General features: G+C 36.5%; 1 protein-coding gene across 1 annotated transcript in view; it reads left to right on the forward strand.

Moving 5' to 3' along the window:
• The window catches only part of OCA2 (OCA2 melanosomal transmembrane protein), a 264,425-nt gene extending 252,672 nt beyond the window's left edge, over nt 1–11,753 (forward strand). Inside the window, exon 24 of the mRNA XM_075200107.1 lies at nt 11,120–11,753. Coding sequence (XP_075056208.1) covers nt 11,120–11,207 — 88 coding nt within the window. The 3' untranslated portion in view covers nt 11,208–11,753. The remainder of the gene's footprint in view (nt 1–11,119) is intronic.
• The last annotated feature ends 9,353 nt before the right edge of the window (nt 11,754–21,106 follow it).

Here is a 21,106-nt window from a genome sequence, read left to right on the forward strand (position 1 = left end):
CCATCCCAGCACCCAGGATATGGTTGAGGTGTTTTTTAATAACTTTTTTTTTTTAAAATACACTAGGACTATGTCTGAACTATACAGAATAAAGTGCAAAACAGAAAGATGGTCAGTAAATAGCTTGGGGTCCAGAAAGATTTTTTCACCCTTTTCAATATGAAGTGTTTCATTTTATTTTTTCACTTTTAGGCACCCACCTCATAAAGGTGCTTAATAAGATCTGATGGAGGGGAATGCATAAGTTCACCCATTGTAAATAATTAACCTTAACTTTGTGATACTGAGCTGAGGTGTTCCAGTGGGACACTATTGTTGGTCACCAGAACCTTAATGCAGGGGAATTGTAGTTTGGTGAAGTGTAGAATTGTGAGCCTCACCTGTAATACATGAGATGTCTACACTGATTGTGTTTCCATCCCATTTTGAGAAGAGTGATTAACAGGTTTCAGTTTAGCAAGAGGAAAATTCAGTGCAAGTCTTTGTACCACTGGTCATTATTCCAGTTATATTGCTTAAGGGCAGTTTATTATTTTATTATATAGCCTTCTGAGAGGGAGGAAGAAAGAAGCCTGAAGAAAGTCCTGTAATGAGAGACGCAGATCTTGTGCAGAATGGAGGTGTCGAGTTGGGAGATATTTTGACATAAGTGAAGAGATGTGTGCTGGTGCAGTTTTGTTGATGACTTTCTAAGTAGAATTATTTTATATTGGATTCCGTAAAAAAACAGGCAACCAATGTAGAGACTGATAGAGCGGAACAGCAGTGGAAAAATGATTCGCGGATTTGAGGAAAATCAATCTAGCCGCTGCATGCAGAATAGATTTTAGAGGTGAGAGTCTGATTCGGTTGAGGACCCGATGGTATTCCAATAGTTAATGCGGGAGATGATGAGTACATGAAGTAAAGTTTTCGCAATGTGTTGTGTGAATTATGTGCATAATCTGGAAATGTTTCTTAGATGTAACAGGATTTAGATATAGATTAGATGTGGGGAACAAGGGATGATTCTGAGTCGAGGATCACTCCTAGACATTGAGCTTGTGCAGAATTATTGTCAGCTGAAATAGAAATCTCAGGTAAATATTTTTTATTGGGTGGTCGGAATATAATTATCTTTGTTTTTGAAAGATTGAGTTTGAGGTAGCTAGAAAATATCCAAGAGGATAGATAAATTTTGGTATCATCTGCATAGGGATGATACTAAAATCCAAGAGAAATGGTTTAGCTAGAGTAGAGAAGAGCAAAGGACCTAGGACTGAACCTTTTGGTACTCCAACTAATAAAAGAAGCCAAGAGGAGGTGGATCCACATAAACGAACACTGAAAGAACAATTAGATAGCTAGGATGAGAACTAATATAGGACAGTTTCCTGAAGACCTAGGTACTGGACAGTTTATATGAACAGTGAGTGGTCTACAGTGTCAAATGCAGCAGAGAGATTCAGGAGAGTAGGAAGCAAGTAATGGCCTATAGATTAGTCAGTGATCAGAACATTGATTCACTATTGTTTTGGATGAGCTTTCTTGTGCAAACTACTGCAATGTTAAATTACAATACATCATAGCCCATCTCGAGGGCAGGTCTATTAACACTCTAGTGACTCTAACCTGGGCCTACTTAATTTGCGGGAAACAAAGTAATATCAATATAGCATTGCAGAGGGAATTTCCAGGTTTCCTGTGGTATGGAACCATCCTCTTTCTGATGTGAAGGTTCTTGCTGACCCAAAATGATGCGTTGTAGAAAAAGGAGAGATTCTTGGTTTCCTGGAATAAGTAAAAATTACATAGACTGCACTAAAACATATGAATTTATCTAGCTTCTACCTCTATGAAATAATCCAGTTAGCTATTGTATCAGGAAATATTGGAAACGGATCACCACATTTGGAAGTTTTCTCTGCATATCGGATGTGTATCAGCAGGATCCACCACTGAAATTGATACAGAGGATCCACCTAGTTGGTAACTAGTGATGTCTGGTTATATTTATAGTAGCCCGCAATTGCTTTTGTTTATGTTGACTTAGTGGCTAGCATTTCTGCCTCACAGCACTGGGGTCATGAGTTTGACTCCCGACCATGGCCTTATCTGTGTGGAGTTTATTTGTTCTCCCCGTTTTTGCGTGAGTTTTCTCCAGGTGCTCCGGTTTCCTCCCACACTCCAAAAACATACTAGTAGGTTAATTGGCTGGAATCAATTGACCCTAGTCAGTCTCTCTCTCTCTCTCTCTCTCTCTCTGTATGTTAGGGAGTTTAGACTGTAAGCTCCAATGGGGCAGGGACTGATGCGAGTTTTCTGCACAGCGCTCCAGAATTAGTGGTGCTATATAAATAGCTGATGATGGGCAATACTTTTATTGCAGCAATATCTGCTGCTTACCCTGGAAATATCTTTGAGCAGTTCTGAGATAAAGTAATTGCTAACTAGATAATGTGAAATTGTACTGTGGCACAATGCTATAGTCCACTCCAGTGTGGGAATATAACTTTAGATCAGGTCTCCATATGCAAACGAAGACATATTAATATTTTTATATGTGAGGGTAAGTGTACACAGTACACTTGTATTGGGATTTTAATAAAACACCTTTATTTTTTTTTCAATTTCAAATTGTGTGATATCAGTTATTGATCTATTTTTATATTATTTGTTTATATGGTTTGCATTTTTATATACTATTGGGGTTTGGTTACTTTAGAGCGGTCTATTTGTATGCTATATTCGGTGGTAGTCAGCATATCAATGCTGACTACCACCGAGTCCGGGCGGCTGCTTTCCGACGAGGATCCATGACTACTGTTCTGTGAACAGACTTCAACCACTCCCAATGAAGGAAGACGCTGGAGGTAGTTGATGCCGTCACAGAACAGTCGTCATAGATCCTTGTTGGGAAGCAGCCGTCCGGACTGTTGGGGTAAGTGTTGTCGGTGTAGTCAGCACTAGCATGCCGGACCTCACCCTTTGTATGATTTTTTACTTTTGTTTGTAACAGTAAATTGGTAACTCCCCCAGATGGTATTGATTAAAACGTATTACATAATATTTCAGTGCCTGACTTTTTATGTTTATTTCCCCACATGGGCACCACAATATTTGTCAACCCTTTCTTGGACCTGTGTGTGAACAATAATAGAATCGACCCCAATCTAGTGGTTGGTCCTAAACTTGCCACAATTGTGTAGTCTTTTAACTTATTGCTGCAGTATCTAATCTTTAATTTAGTCTTCTATTATGATTGATAGCAAGGCAATAAAACTAATAGCTTCTAGTATTTTGCTATGTGCTTTAACTGGATCCTTCTTGTGTATTTCTCATATTGGTCTGAGGTGGTAGGCTTTGGAGGCATTTGCAAATACAGACAGATGCAGGTTTAGAGGTTCAATATAGAAACATTTATTTTGAACAATAGATTCATGAGTGTTTGGTACATGCAACACAATTGATCTGGCAAAGATCAAGAGGCCTAGGATGAGAAAAATTATAGATCCAGGCCTGAAAAGAGGCTGAAATTACAGGAACAAAAGTGCCTGGAATAATATATAAAAAAACAGCTGCACTTTGAAACACTACTGTTGTAAGAGTGGCTTTTGGATTTAAGCCTACATAGAATTTTTATACTGCAAATTCTGTTATTTTGGTATATACTTTTTTTTTCATCTAGAATGATATTTTTTAGCCATGCTGTTCCTTTGTGAAGACTCTTGAAAGTGAGATGCTTTTTATTGTTTGGTAGTTGTCTTTTTATAGAAACATGGTGTCTTGCTCATTATCCCATTTAAGTTCCGCTTGAGAGAAAGTGAAATATCTTTTGTTATATTTGTGATGTAGACTCTAATTAGAAACAGATGTCTTAAGGAAAATGAAATATAATTTATCTCCAAGCACCAACTGTAACCTTAACATTCTGCATGGTATTTATGAGTTTTACTTTTTCTTCAGTGTATAAAGTGAAGATCTCTTTGTGTTTGCATATAATACAGGGGCATGTACAACAATGTTTTGGGTTTCTCAAGAGACCTTTATTTAATAAAGAAAAATGTACTGTAGATGAGAGTGAACATTGTCAAGCTGATTTAGAAAAATCGCTTGTTTTCACTGGGGAGGAGACTATGAATAGCATGGTCATTCAATTAAAGCCTTAAAGGACTTTTAAGAACAAAATATATATTTTTTTCTGTTGTACATTGTCCTATTCAATAATTGTAATAAGTGCCTTTTAAATATCCTCTATAAATTGTTGCGAACAACACCTTTATGAAAGACACATTAAGGTATTGGAGCATTAGGTTTAGCTCTGCAAGTGTACTCAACAAAAATGTCAGCCTTAAAAGTCTAGTTAGTTGCATGCAAGATACATTCCTACAATGCTTTGTTGTAGCCCCTGCCTCCATTGTAACTCTTAACTCCCGTAGCGTCAATTACATGGTATCAACTTTTAAATGTAAAACTTAAACCCACTAAATCTTATACACCTACATGCAATTAAAATATGTTACTTGGCTATAACTGTTTCTCACTGCAAAATAGATCATTCTTTATATTGGCCGGGTCCCCTTTCCATTGACTTCTCATCTGACATTAAATTAGTGGTCTGAGCACAATCATCTACCATAGTAAGTAGACTTAACTTGAGCCACTAAGCACCATCCTGGCTAATTGTAGCTGCAAAGCTATTTAATCAAACCGTTATATAGTTGCTTAGAGATTATGCTTTTACGTGGATGCTGTCAAGTCTGCAAGTTACAACGTCTGTACAGACCAACCCAGAGATGTTAACCTGTGGGACTAGCAATTATGGAGACTTATGTAGTAGTGGCTTTACCCGAGTAATTAAAAGTAAGAAAAATAATTTCATGGAGCTAAAGGCAGTCCCATCAGGTCAGCTCTGTGCCCGCTTAAATGACCAATATGTAGCAGAGAGCATTCAGAAAATCACAATTTCGACACCCTTCCATAAACTGCTATACAATGCAGATCATGTTCCAGGACCCACTATGGATTGTACAGCCGATTTGTGACCACTATATAAAACATAGGGCATTCTGGTAAATTCTATAAAGAAAAATCAGAATAGGATCAGATTCTAATGACCTATGTAAGAAATGGCATTTTAATGGTCTCTGTACAGTACTGTTAGAATAAGATTTAGTTTATATGCTTACTGCATCCATTGCTGTATAGTATGTCTTAAATTGTTAAAAATAAATAAAGAATTAAAAAGTGACAGCTGGCTAAGAATGGTGTTGCAGCAATGTGAGAAGCAAGTAGTAAGACTTTTAAAAATGTCCCGAGTTTTCTGCAGCCAACATGTTATGGGCCCAGGACAATGGTGAAAGTCAGAAACTTAAGAAAAAATTGTGTTAATAAGTAACCATTCACAGTAGCCAATCTGACAAACCACAACCACCCGTCATGGATGTTTAAAGTGAAGATGCTGGGTGTAAGCGAAGGTATGTGGAAATATTTACAAGAGGCCAGACATCTTCCACACCAAGATCGGTTAGCTTGAGAAAGACCAAAGACCAAATCCTTTAGCATAGTCAATGTTTACATTTTGCATATATGCAAATTTACAAAAGAAATGTAGGAGGGGCTACATAAAGTGCAAAACAGGGCAAGTGTCAGCAATGAATTGTATTTAATCATAAGACCATATCAAACTAAGCTGATTAAGTGCCATACATAGGGAATCTGATAGAAGATATAGCACTGATGGAGGAATGGAGAAGAAATAATGTCTCCATGTACTCAGTGGTCTCCTAGACAGATGTGAAACAATTGTGACTGCTTTTGATGCTCAACCTGATGACTCACTTGTTACAAAGACAAGTTTGTGGATGAATGCAAGCAGAAAATGAAGAGCTCAAGCAATGACAATGTGACCAGAGCTGAATCACATTAAAGATGCTATAAGCTGCATCATGAAATATGCTGTCCAGTTTAGAAAGCTAGAATAAAATTGATGAAGAAACTAAGGGGTATATTTACTAAACTGTGGGTTTGAAAAAGTGGAGATTTTGCCTATAGCAACCAATTAGAGTGTAGCTGTCATTTATTTAGTACATTATGCAAAATGACAGCTAGAATCTGGTTGGCTGCTATATGCAACATCTCCACTCTTTCAAACCCGCAGTTTAGTAAGTATACCCCTAAATCAACAAACATCTGCCATAAAAAAGAATGACAACACTTTTGGTATTGGGACTGCCTTTAACACTAGTATGGTTGCGTCATCAAAGGTGAAATAAAATGATAAAAGCTTATTCTGTCTCCTTGACCAAGTAAGTCAGAGTTACTGTTGCTAATGGACATCATAAAACCTCTGAGGTAATGAGGCAGTTACCTTCACTGCCAAATCTCGCTTACACTTATAAGAAAATTAGTAATTAGTTCTATATGTAGCAAATCTTGAGAGTACCCTGGTGTCGATGATGAAATGTGACCATGTTGTGACATTCAACAGCTGCATCATCTCAAAATAGGGGTTGTGCGCCCTGGCGCAGAATATTTGCAATTATCTTCTGTAACCCAAACTTCTCACAACTAATATTTAACAAAGCAATACAAATTCTCCACTTAAATCTTTCTAAGAACCATTCAATACAATAAACTGCGTTCAATCTACAAACGAATTATCATCGAACATCCCAGATTTAGTGGAGTAAGAGGGAAGAGGGGCTGAGCACCCCTCAGCCTTGTAATGCGCAGACATAGGGAAAACACATTCCACCCTGCTACGGAGTATAAAATCATGGTCCAGAAATCTGGAGGATCCAGCCACAGCCACCAGCAAAGAAGTGCTGCAGTGGATAAACACACCACATACAAATAAGTTTTTCCAGGTGTCTGTGAAGGAACCTATTGGTGGCAGCCACATTGGTGTGCCTTTAACACAGTTGGTGAATGTTGATTTGGTGGCATCAGTAAGTTTACAGATGGTAGTTAAAACCCTACCAGTCTGTAAATCCCGTAACAGTGTGGCCATCCTTTCACTTGGTTGCTGATGCATTTTCTTTTACCGTACTGTCTCCAGGTTTTATCACACAAATATTCTGTCATATTCTATAAGAAAACCTTGTGATAAAACCTTCATGGCTTTATATATAGCACCGTAAATATGAATCATAAGAGACGGTTGACATTGGGACAATAACAGTTTTTTAGTTGGTAAATGTCCCATTTATCAGTTTGGTTTGTACCCCTCCCTTGAGATTACCATAATTACCAGATAAGAGCTGCTGGAAGAAAATACAGCTCTGAGCGCCTAATGGCGGATCTAATAATTTAATTTAATTCTAGAATTGGGTAGTGGGTGTTTTATAAAAACTGGTGGTACAGCTGTAGAAATGTACTGTAACCCAGAACAACCAATTAAAAATTAGCTTTTATTTTCTAAACTGTACTGGAACAGTGACTGAATCTGATTTGCTGCTGTGGGTTGCAGCTAATATTATACGCATAGTTTTCTGGGTGATCGTTTAACAATGGTCCCGCAATGGGTTCCATAAACACAGCATATGAATACACAGGTTTGTCGTTCATTAAATTCGGTGCCACATTCATTGCACACCTACTTGCCTAGCATATTGATGTTTCCAGTCCTTTGTACTCCAAGATATAGAGATGGAACGAAGCTCCTTCCCACCAAATTGCTACAGATGGAGTGCCAGCATTTGAGACCATTATATTCCTGTGCTTTTTTGGCAGCAATCCACTGGTGCACATCACAGCAGCCTTGCCCACTCACATATACTCTAGAGCTACAACTTCAGTTCAGTAACCGGAACTCGCCCCATCTGTAAAGGAGTAGTAATTTATTTTAATTATTCTTTTTTTGTTCACCATTATGTTCTTTTATAGGACAGATAAAATAAAAAAAAGTTTTGTTCTGCAATGGACATTTAAATAGTTTATAATCCCCCTTCTTTGCTTACGGTTTCATGAATTAATAGATATTGCAATAACTAATTAAAAATAGCTTTATTTGTGTATATTACTGTAGAAATTCTCGCTTTTTGTTTGCTTGAGAATACTTTGTTTTATATGCAAATCATAGTTTTCAATTCAGGATGGGCTCATTTAATTTAATTTACTGCACAGTAAATTTAAGGCACAAGGGAAAATCTGAAGATCTTCCATGAAATTTCACAACAATAATAGCTTTAATAATGAAAGTATTTGGCATCATATTTCTCTGGAATAGATAATATTAACCTGTATACAATGGGATTTTGACTTTTTTGAAGTCTTGGCAGGTTTTATTTGTCTGTGAGGAATAAAGCACAATTTTTGTCTAGTTCAGCCACAGAATAAAGGAGAATAGAAGTAGAGTTGGTACACATTATATAAATGAGGATGGGATTGAAATTTTGTGGCCCTCATCCTAGATGAATACATTGATTAGCATTTGACCTCTTGCCATCAATCATTTCCTCCTCTTGTACATTAGGACTGATGTATTACTTTTTAGTTTGACTGAGGTTGCTCTTTTCATAGTGGACATTTTAGTTTAAAAATAAAAGTAGATGGAGGTGCCTTATTGTTCACACTACTTCAGTACAGCTAAATCACACACGAAGACACAACAGTGTGCCATCACTTTCCCCAATGTAAATACAGAATATAAAGTGAGAACTAAACCGTTTCATTATCAGACTAGGAAAATGTTCTGAAACAAAGTTGATCTACAATTATAGGTTAAAATCAAAATGTACAACTATAACAAATGTTATTTTTAAATAAAATTTCAGTTACAAAGACATATAAATACTTAAAGATTGACATGTATGATAAGCAGCATAAAATGCTTTAGAGCACAAAATTTAGCTTTATAACTTACATTTATGGCTAATGGGAAACTGGGATCTTTATTACATGTGGCACTTTTGTTTGTGTAAAACCCATTTTTACTTAGGCAGAGAAGCACATTTTGCCCAATGCATCACTAGAAGGCGCAATATGCACCACAATAAAGTATAGAACAGGTCCCAATCTCTGCTAGCTCAGAGCTGGTGAAATAGAAATCTAACAATGTGTTCTCTACCTGCCTTTATCTAAATTCAATAATTTTGCTACACAAATCAAAATTTCACTACTCCACTGCACCACAAAACCAGGCACACCAGTGCACCTACTCCGGACTTTACATGGAACCACCTCACTCCTGCCAACATTTTCTCTCGGGGTGGTGCAAACTTCTGCTCCTCTATAAAAGCCGCCATCTTGCTCCGTAAACCAGTATGCATTGTGGAAAAATCTAGGCGCACCTGTACATGGTACCACTATAGATTATTTTGCACTCTGCCTTTGCTGTTATGTGCTTTATAAATAAGTCCCATTCATGTATTAAAACACTATCATAACAAGTTATGATTTGCTTATGATGGAACACTAAATAAATAGTTTTTAAACCACAATTTCCCAGTTATGCATCTCTGCAGCAATTGATAACATATTGTGGTGTTGTAGAGCACAATGTTGCAGCAGAGTAATCAGTTCTGTGCACTATTTGAGATCATGACCATAAAAATTGTAACATGGTCATTTCAATTATAACAGTACACTAGTAACAGATCACTGACACATTGTGCCAAACATACCTTGGTCACTGCATAATCATATGTCTTCAATGTTGTAAGGACTTGGGGAGGAAAACATCTTGGTGAACACTCTTTTATATTCTCATAGTGATCTTTCAGGTGTGTTATATACAATGTACACTGCATAACTCCAGGTCACAACTCTCCAGACTCCCACCGCATTGTTATCTGTGATCTGTTACTTGAATTGTCATTCAAATTTCACAGTCCATCGTAATTTGTTGCAAAACACATCCAACATACAGTATAGCGTGTTTCTTTGTATTGTGATGAAACACTGGAACTCATGTTATTTCTTATTAGAAGCCTAGGTTTGCTCTCATATTATTAATTGTTCTTCTATGGTCATTGAAATACAATCACCATCTCTACAAGCTAAATGCTTTGACAATGGAAGTAAGGGAGCCCCTGAGCAAAGCTCCATTTATTGATGGAATGTTTATAACACTATGTGACAATATTGTTGCTGCTGTGATACAATAACACTGCAGCAGCTACACTTGACTTTGTAAGTGGGTAAATGATAATTTCCCATTGCAAACATAGCAAACCTGCTTATGAGCTGATATTTTTAATTGTATTTTATTGACTGGGCAACAGCTGTCAGATTCATTAACTCCTTAAAAATAAGCCTGTTTAAAAGAACATTTTTGTGCCTTTTTATATCAGTACGACAGGTTAAGATTTCAACACATCAGACTGTAAGTATCAGTACTGTAGACGTAGAACACATATCCATTCCAGTGACCGTGCTGATCATCCTTTTTGAATTAATGTGCATCTTTTTGTATACTGCAGTAATTATGTCTGTTATAATGTGTGTCATAAAATACATAAAAGACCTGAAGTGCCCTGAAAGGAGATCATCCCCCTCCTCCCAGAGAAACTTATTTTACTAGAGAATAGTATCCACACCTGGCATGGACACATGGCCCAGCACTGTTTTCTCCCCACAGATTCCAGGATCTGAGAGATGTTATTTTAAAATGATAATATGCTATACTATGGAAGCACAGCTTTGTAATGCAGATCCTTATTACGGACCAACAGGAACAAAATCCTGAGGTGAATGGGTTGCCTACATAATCCATAAATCTGCTGATAAGATACCTGGCAAACAGCACTTTCTCATTATTTCTTAAAGCATGTGTGCAAGTTAAGCGATTTTACTTAATTTTTTTTCAATTTTGTTTTACGGACAACTCATGCTTTTTCATACAAAAAATAAACACCAGAGGAGAGCTCGTTAGGCACAGATAATAGCCTATGACATTGAAATGACACATATTTAGAATAGCTAGCTACAATGGTAGAGCCAAAATCTCTGTATGGACTGCAAAGTATTTCCTCTGTGAATGAGAAATAGTTACTATTATTGCAATTCCCAGTAAATTGCTACTATGCTGGCCAAACTGATTTTTGCCACTATTAATGCCATCCAGTAAAATAGTTTTACTGTAAAGATTTCTTATATGTATAACAGAATGCTTATTTCTTCTACGGTTTATTTACAGGTTGGGATTCCCCATGATGATCATTTCCACCACAATTGGAATGGCTTATCTACTGGTATCGCATGTGGTTTTCAGTTGGAATGCGTAAAGCACCAGCATAAAAGATTCTTTTTTTTAAGCTGGTGGATATATCGATAAAAATGCAGCCATTATTGAGTGACAAACTGCTGAACATACAGATTACAAATGTTCACAAAATACAGCTGAACAATATATTGGGTCCATTTTCATTTGGTCAAATGTTTTGAGAGCATTGAGTTGACATCATGCTTGCATTAGTCAGTAGATGAATCTAGGACAAAATAGATGTGATATTTTACTCAATTCTTTTAATTGTGACAAGTGATATAAATGTGGTAATTTGGAAATGGAGTGAATAATGTATCTCCTGTTTACACATCAAATAATTGCTCAATTGGATGCAACTAGTACACAAAATAAAGTACACTATAAAGGAAACACATTAAGGAGCGAGTCTAGTGACCTACATAAGCCAGATTATGTAGTAAAGACCTACTATATCCTGCCTCCACTTCATCAGACACATTCTTCTGTTCCATTTTTGGTTCTAAAAATATTGGTTCTCTTTTAAAATGTTCTGAACAGTTCAATAAAGACAGATATTTTGTTCATACCATGGTGATTTATATATGTAATTAAAGAAAAGTAAAACTAATCTTAAAATCAAAAAGCAACGAAAAACTATAAACTGAAAAAAAAAATAAACTTAACATTGAACCTAAAAAAAAAACATGGCCGTTTTGTTTTATTTAAATATTATCCGAAAGTAGTGTATTTTGAATAATGTGGATAATTAAAAATGTAGATAATATTACCAGTGATATCATTGTTTAAAAAAAATTGAAGAACCTTTTATGTGGTGGTACAAATGTGGTTAAGGATCTAGCTACTACTTCATACTGACATGGGTGTATGCAACAGAAATCTATGATGTTAAAATTTTTTCCATAACATTGCAGAAAAATGATTGCAATGTCTTGTAAGCTTTAATTAAATTTGATTAAAGTAACCTGGACCAAAAACCACACTAAATTAATTTGATCTAGTCCATTAGTTCAATTGAACACCTTTTTCTATCCATGCATAGAAGAATTTGGGCATTTGTTGCATATTTAGGAACTACTGTGCTGAAACAGTCCCTTTCAATCAATGGTAATGCATGAGCATTTAACACACTTGATATTTCTGAATTTGTATTGGCAGTCACTGCTTTAAAAAAAAAAAATAATTTTGTATTCTGTATTAAAAAGACAAACAAACATGAAAATGTTCTTGTTTAAAAAGTGGTAAATTAGTTAAAAATGTAATGATTATAATCTTGAATACTCACAAAGCTAAAGTGCGTATGTTATTCCTCTATATGGTACGAGTCATTTTGAATGATGGATTTACTTGATTACTTGATACTACATTAATAAGATTTGACTATTCTCTCCCTCTATCACCTAAAACACACCTGTTTTTAAAAGAATATCTTGCCAACTTGACTTCTTTAACATAGACTGAAATCTATTTTGAATGACCCAATTACGAGGTTAGCAGTTACTTCGGGGCAACTCTTGGTACTTAAAAATGAATGGTGCTTCTTTCACTCAACAATATGTAATCTCTAGAAGTAGGACAAATAATTATGTATTTCTATATTATGTGTTTGTGTCCTAAAGTGCAAACCGTATGTAAGAAAGCATAAAAACACTATTTGTTGTCTGTTACGTGTTTGCTATATAGTTGATCTGCACTTTAAGTATTATTGAAGTGTTTCAGCTATTGTAGTTAATGCAAAAAGCTCTTAGACACATTTGCAGAGGTTTTACAGTGTGTGTGCTACATGTAGAAACCCATTTGAAATGAATGGACCTTTGAAACAAATGGCAAATCACCTTAAATAAATCAGGCATCAAGATCTGACCGAACGACCCCTCCCCCGAGACAGACTGAGAATACTTTGTCTAGATTACAAATTATTCCCTGCATGTAAACTTGGATTTTGCTGAGGTTATCATCTGTGAACAGAACTGGAAAAACGATGATCAATTAATTCTATATGGTGGTAGGACTAGGAGCACTTGTAACCAGATTCTGCCAACAAAACTGGTACACCTAAAGGTATACCAAGTAATATTTGAAAATCAGCTCTAATACTAATGTAGGTATTACAAATGTGGGTGTCTTTTTGATGGGGAATCATCAGCATTTGTAGTTGTTTTTTTTTTTTTTTTTTTAGTTACACCATCTGAATTGTAGGAAAAGTGTTTTGCTTAGATTTCTAGTGAAAAACTAGACTTTACAAATAAAAAAGAAAACATGGAAGTCAAAGTACATGTTTTACATTAGAAAATTCTTTGCACAATATATTAAGGTGTGTGATGCTGTTCAGCACATTTCCTTTAAAATTAGATTTTTGTGATATATTGAAATCTTTTGTTTAAATTGCATTCATTAAATTCTATCAGGATAATACCTCCATGGTAACTAAATGAACTGTATTTTAACATGTGCTTTAAAGAAAGACACCTGATGTGCATAATTACAGGCAAACAACGTGCATTCATATTATACTATGCACTTTTGTTCGCTAACAATTACATTTGTACAAAATGTTCCATTTGCATGTTTCCGAGCACATTACTGACATCATATGAGCATTTTCTTACTTTAAATATTTTTTTTATAATGAATACATTCTATAATAAAATATTATATTGTGCCAGATTGAAGATTTTGAAGCAAGTCATTAGCCAAAATTTCTTTTTTAAGCATCCTTCTTTAACATACATTTTCAGTTAAACAATGTGGGGAGGGAATCATATGAGACATATTGTCATTTACTGTAGAAATAAACTCAAAACCTTTGTAAAGTAATGCATTCATGAAAAAAATAATGCAGCATTTGTGCCAGTATACACTCAGTGACCATTTTATTCCGTACACCTGCGCGTTAATGTAAATATCTAATTAGCCAATCATGTTGCAGCAATTCAAAGCATAACATCATGCAGACATGGCCCAGAGGTTCGGACCAAACTCCTGAATGGTGAAGAAATTTGATCGAAGTAACTTTAGCTATCGCTAGTTGGCGTGGTGACCTCCTAGGATTTTCATGCACAATAGTGTCTAGAGTTTACAAAGAATGGTGCTCAAAACAAAATGCATCCGTTGAGCAGTAGTTATGTGGGTGGAAATGCTTGGTTAGTGAAACAGCTCAGAGCAGAATGGCGAGACAGCAAGGCAGCAGTAAACAAATGATATACACCATGCAGAGTAATCCAATGAACCCTCCTTGAGATAAGAATGAATAAATTAATATATACTCAGAAGGGATACACTCACAGGTCATCTCAAGTTGGTTCCATGAGCATGACAAGAAACCAGAATCTCTAAGGAATGTTTCCAACACATATGCCAGGCTGTTTTGGGGGTCAAATGGAAGACCTACCTAGTGCTAGAATGGTGCAAGTAACAAAGTGGCCACTGATTGTATACAGAAACTTGTCACCCACCAAGTCCATTTATAAAACTTTTTCTGCAAAACTGATCAGTAAGATGTTTAATTTATTAATATTCACTCTAAAACGCCTAAATAAAGCATCATGTAATAATATAATAAAGTTATTTTATCACTTACCAATAAACATTGTCTGCTGCAATTGTTGTGGTTCCAACTCACAATGCGATTTATTAGCACAAGCAAAATAATAGTATTTCAATAATACAAGTACAGCCGATTACATACGCGGGTGCTCTGGATCTAGTATACAGTCATTCAATCCTGAAGTCTGTGGTCAAAAGAATGCCTGTTGGCCCCAGAGCTCCTGCTTATACACAGTTGGTAATACAGTGAAAACAATACATATGATTTGGCATGTTTCCATAGGTTCAGGATTAAGTACAGTCCATTATAATGCAGGTCATTGGCTAGTTCAAACGATGGCCTCGAAGGGTGGGGGTTCAGTTCTCCAACCGATGCATACTAATCTTCCCACCGAAAGCTTGTTCAAACTGGTCTATATACATTACACACACACACACTACCATTCTGATCATTAATTCCCTATAATCCATAACTTGCATACGCAAGGAGCATTCTCTTTGGCGATTGAACCGGACGTCTGAGAATATATAGGGGATTAGACTGATACTAGACATCATATGTTTCCTGTATCTTGAACCTTAGATCTCACTAAAGTGTATTTAATATTAAATATTTAACTATAAACTCTGCTCCATTTGGTCACAAATAACTGTGTTGGAACTATTTTTAATATGAATTAATTACAAGTGTATGTGTTTGTGTAAATGTGTGTGCGCGTTATTTATCGCATGATTGCATCATAACACATGGCGTACTGATTGCAATCGCACGGTAAAACAATATTAATCAGTTGGATTCACTTCATCCAATTATTTGACTGCGACAGCTCCACTTTTTGATAGTGCACAAAATGATCACTTTAAAGATTTTATTGCAGGATCTCAGTAGTATGCTTCATTGTTCTGTAATGTATGTCCCCCTTTACGTATGACCACACTGTCTGTGGATATCAGTCAGGTAACCATGAAAGAGAGTCACAATCCTGAAACAATTTTCTTTTCCTTTGGAACATATATCTTTGGAGGTAACCTTTTGTATGCTCTTCACCCACATATGTAACACATTATCTGGAAGAATACATGGTATGATAAAATATGCAATGACAATATAGAGTATTCTACTGACGTTCTTCATGCCTAGCATGGTCATCCATCCAAAGCATGTTTTTTTACCGTAGATGACATTTAAATACATTTTCATCAATAACATCATCCTATGTCTGTCAACAATATCATTTATGATCTCCTACAACGTGTGTTAGTAAACACACTCTAATAATATCAACAGGTTTTCATCAACACTTGTGGGTCGGGCTGTTGTCTGTTCATTCTTCCCAGTCTCCCAATACTCAAGTTTCTTTGTACGTGAAACGGTGATCAACTTTCCGAAGTGTGGGAGACTCCAAACTAAGGGACCTAGCTGTATTACATTTCCCCTACTGACCTCCCACCCTATAATTTGGGTACCTCAGGAATATTTAGTGGAAAGAGAACTAATTCTACTTGATATAATATCTGAGGCACGTGAGAGCACACCCAGCACTCAGTTTAGTCTAAAACCTTACCCACCCAAGAATGATATTCATTCTCAAGGATGCCCGCTCAGGTCCAAATATTACTGGACTGGCATCGCTGGATGCACCTCTCTTCAACTATGGGGTCAAAGTATTTACAGACACAATACCTCAGACAATAGCCCCTCCCACTGTCTCCGAGCTCCAAGTCAGCACATTTTTCCTTTATCCCTGAATTGAATAGAGTAATTGGTTGGACCGATTGTGCTAACAACTTCTCCTTCATCCCTAACTCCTCAATATCACTACCTGAACCAGCCTCTGTCACCTGTTCACAATTGAAATAATTTATTGTCCTGAAAAGACAATGAGATGAGAGAAACACTGGACAGGAAAAAACAGGAAAAACTGCTGATCCATGTTGGATAATAGTCTTTACAAAGTCATTGTCTCAGGTGGTGTTAACTGCGATCTTGGATCTCCCGGAACAGATTCACAAGTGTAATTGGAACCTTCTCCGGGTGTTGACTCTTCTGCAGTGGATGGAATAAGTACAAGTGTCTCTCTGCTACTCCTAGTGAGTTGATGCTGGTCACCAACACTTGGTACCTGTCTGTCAAACAACTTGAGCGTAGGTCATTACAGTTCATAACATACTCTCCCAGTCCAACTTTATAACAATTAGTGTAACATATCAGCAAACAGTGTTTTGAATGTCCTTTGTTGCTGTCTCACTATTTGTTTTTCTTTATATGATCTTGAACAGTCTCTCCATTCTAAACTCATCTCAGGGAAAGTCAAAAGTACTTTCAAAAGGTAAAAGGTTTAAGAGGTGGCTCAGGAGTGATTCTGATAGTGGGGAGGACTAGTGGCCAAAGCTACCGGCCACTCCAGTCTAGTTTCAACCATCATTCTATTCAATTTGTTCTAGCTAGTACCGTTTACTCTATATTCCCACTGGTTTGTGGCTGATCAAAAGTATGTAACTTACTATCACTGCTCATATGTTGTAACGTTATTACCAATAACTTAATACCCCTATCACTTTCTATAACTGTAGGGATACCACATCTACTAACAAAAACCCTGAGTATGACACAGCAATATTAGAAACATTTCAATAAACCTTTACCCAGATTTATTTCATCAGTACACCAGTACATACTTGAAAAGCCTGCAAGGTGGCAATTGGATGAAGTAAATTTGTTTTATCTGGAGAAAGTCCATCTGTAGAAGGGGTATGGGATGGCTCTATTGGTGCTGTCTGCCTGACATTTTCTCTCAATCAAGTAAGACAGGACATTGCCTTCCTATTAGCTGGAGAAGAAACATCTGATGCACACCAATATGCTCTTACCAGCTTACACATACCTCCTTTACCCAGCTGAGTCAGACCATGTGCTGCTTCAGCTAGGCCTGGAAGATACACTCTGGGAGCTACAGGCCTATCTTGTCCAGCTCTCCAGGGTCCAGAGGACTCCTGACCACATCCCTTCACCTTCGAGATCACTTTTTCTTCAGGCAACACAAACCTTATATATTAATTACTAATTCATGTGTGTTTGCAATTTAAAAACAAAACATTGATTTGTCAGTTCTCATGTTAAAACCTGCTGCTCACTTGACAGCTATGTCCGCCCTGTTATTAAAGTCATGTACAGTCATGTGTAAGCTTTGACTTAAATAACAGCTAATTCAGTTGGTAACTGTGTCACTGTCACAGGTCCTTCATGTAATGTGAGTGTGCTAGTCATGTACTGCTTTTGTCAGAAAAGTTCCTCAGTCTAGTCAACGTCGCCCCCTAGCCTAGGAAAATACTGAAAACTAATGTATATCAATTGATTTACCATTTGCCAACTCACATGCCATTCTCACAAGTTCAGCTACTTGGCTAAGTGAGGAGGGCAAAGGGGTCAATTTCTATAGCACTTTTGTCAATTATAACAATATCCAGTACATGTCTATGTAACTATGAAAAATATAAAACATGAAATTTTTACATTTTCTAAAGAGTTTCACTTATGTCGAGTCTTGTGGCAAAAATCTTACTCAAGTGTTCTACACAGAAATGCATATCTGTATGTCTACCTAAATCACTTTCAGCGAGTCTCCTGTCTCCTTCCACCCTTTGTGCCTGTAAAAGCACACTTTGTACGCTTTGGTCAGGAGACATATGTAGTTTAGGCATAACTTAGGGCGGATATCGCATGCAATCTATAAAACAAATCATATTTCCGCACCAACACTCCTGCTTAAAATCAGCAGCTTCTATAACCATAAAAATAAACCCTTCGCTACTTCCGTGACTATGCCAGTGTAGTGTGTGTGTGTACACCTAATTCTGTCCGATGTCAAAAACGTCTTAGCCCCATGGCAGAGACAATATCTCAGGTATTGGACCTTTGTCTAGCATGGCTGTGATCCATTCCCTTGCAACCTCATATCTTGTTACTGAGAAATGAATGAACAAATCTTTAGTTTCAAGCACTGATGATATAAACAAATCAGGACACAGAAACACTTTTTTTCATACTGCACCCCTTATTTGGTTGAAAAAATTTTGAAAACAGTCATGCCAGACTTGTGTATTAATATATTGAGGTTGCCTACAACCCTTTGGGACAGTGTCTACATATTTTGTATCTCTTTGTTCAGAAAAGAATGAGATACTGACAGTTAGAAATGTAAAGAACGGGAGATAAGGCAAAGAAGAAGAATAATACTGAAGTGACTTGCAGAACAACTGAAAAGCAGAAAAGCAGAGAAGAAGATTTACAGCAAAATGATAGCTGGATTGGGCATTATGGGTTATGAGTAAATGTCTGTACTATTTCACTAATCCCGTTAGCCATTAACTAATCTATGACCCTTCCCCCTTTTTATTACGTTTAACAGGGAGTTATTTCACCCAACCAATCCAGTGTCGTCCATTTTTAGCTCGTATGGAACTTGGTATCTATGATCACAATAACTATAAACCTTGCGATAGACTCGTGACTATAATAGAGAACTGCAAAATTAACCCTTTGTGATGCATACTCTGTATCTCCCATGTGTGTCTTCCTGGAATACATAAAAACAACATTAGGAGCAGAGTATATAAACACTTAATTTTAAATAATGAATCTCAGCCAAATAAATTATCATGAGCCACTACAATTAGAAGAAAGAGTGTTACAATGACCCATTGTTAATTTGTCTTTCAAGAGAAAATGTTGTACTTCTCCTGCAATCCCCTTAATTACTAAATATATATTTTTTCTTTATCTGTCCTTATCTACGGAAGAGAAGAAAAACACAAAGTTAGTATCAAATATCAAAGAAAAACATTTTCAGTTCTTTACTTTTAATCCTTATCATGGACCAGCGACAGGATGGTAAACACAAGACTACAAAAAAACAAAATAATTATATACATTTAAGTTACTCATCTTTTAAGTCTGAACAGTCACACTCAACACAGATCAACATTTAACCTACTTGGTTGTAGAATTACAAGTTTAACCTGACCCCTAGTGTTGACTACTGTTCTCCCACAAAGCATTTGCTGCTATGATGTGTGCGGGCAACTGTTGAGAAACCCCTGAGACTTGTGTGCGCCTTCTTTGTGGGTATCTATGTGATTCCCCCTTAGGTGGCCTAAATCTCCTTGCTTTCATTCTTGTTCTTTCTTTAAAGTCCTTTGCTAGGTGTCATATTTTAGTGCATCTAAAACACTTCCTCAACTCATGTTGTTTCCTTTCCTTATAACAAGTGTTATTATACTGTGGTTGTGTGTGCAGTCAATCTAGTTCTTGGACACTTACCATCATTAACCTATCACTTTGTGCCTCTTTCTGTCTATTTATATTTCTATCATGTTCTCTAGCTGACTCCCTGAGAGCATGTACAGTGATCCCTTTCCGGATAGGTATTGAAGTTTGCACCCTGATTTTAAAATTTCCTGTATAGAGCCGTCTGAACCTGGTGCAGCATATTTTTCAATGGCTTTTATCTCTTGTACCTAGCTAGTTCTCAGATATATTTATCTGTCAAATTGTAAATAGTTCTTGCTATATTATATCAATTAGGACATTAAAAGAGATTATATCATCTATATTGAGAGATTAACTATTTAGGATCCTATAATAAATCACTATTGTGATTATTGATTCCCCACTAATATATATCCAACATAGCGAGGCGGTTCAGCAGCAGCTGCCAATTTTAATCACACATTCTTGCATTTTTTCCACTTTTTATTTTTGTTTTTAAATATTTCGCTACTGGTGGCTCATTGGCCATTTAGGGATCATTTTAATATATATCCAATAAAGTATTTATTTTTAAATATCACTCTGAGTGCCCCTATTTATATTCCATTGTTTCTTTCTTTTTCTTTTGCCAATTTCTATGAGTTATACATGGTAAGGGAGCACCACCCAAGTAATTGTATGAAATTCCCATTTTAATTATATATTATACGTAACATACAGGGTGAGTGATTGCCTGGTGCAGAGGATACTTTCTTTACAATTGACCCTGACCTCTGCCTGGTTACTGGACTGGGCTAGTCTGCTTTCCTGGACTGCCTCGTGCCTCTGGCAATCTGGAATCCTGATCCCTGCCTTCTTAGTCTGGAGCCTCGTGCCTCCTGGCAATTGGATAACTCAATATACTTGTTCCTGCATTTAACCTGTAATTGTCATTGCTTGGAACCTGTTGCTTCTGTGGACTATCCCTGCCATTCTTCACACCTGTACATATTTGTGTATTGGAGTAAACCTGTTTATTCTGCTCCCTGAAATCTGCATATTCCACAAACTCAATCCTTCTTCACATATTTTGCCTAAATAAAGACACTTGGTTCTTATACTTCTGT

The sequence above is a fragment of the Mixophyes fleayi genome, chromosome 2, assembly GCF_038048845.1.
Source record: "Mixophyes fleayi isolate aMixFle1 chromosome 2, aMixFle1.hap1, whole genome shotgun sequence".
Classification (NCBI taxonomy): Eukaryota; Metazoa; Chordata; class Amphibia; order Anura; family Limnodynastidae; genus Mixophyes; species Mixophyes fleayi.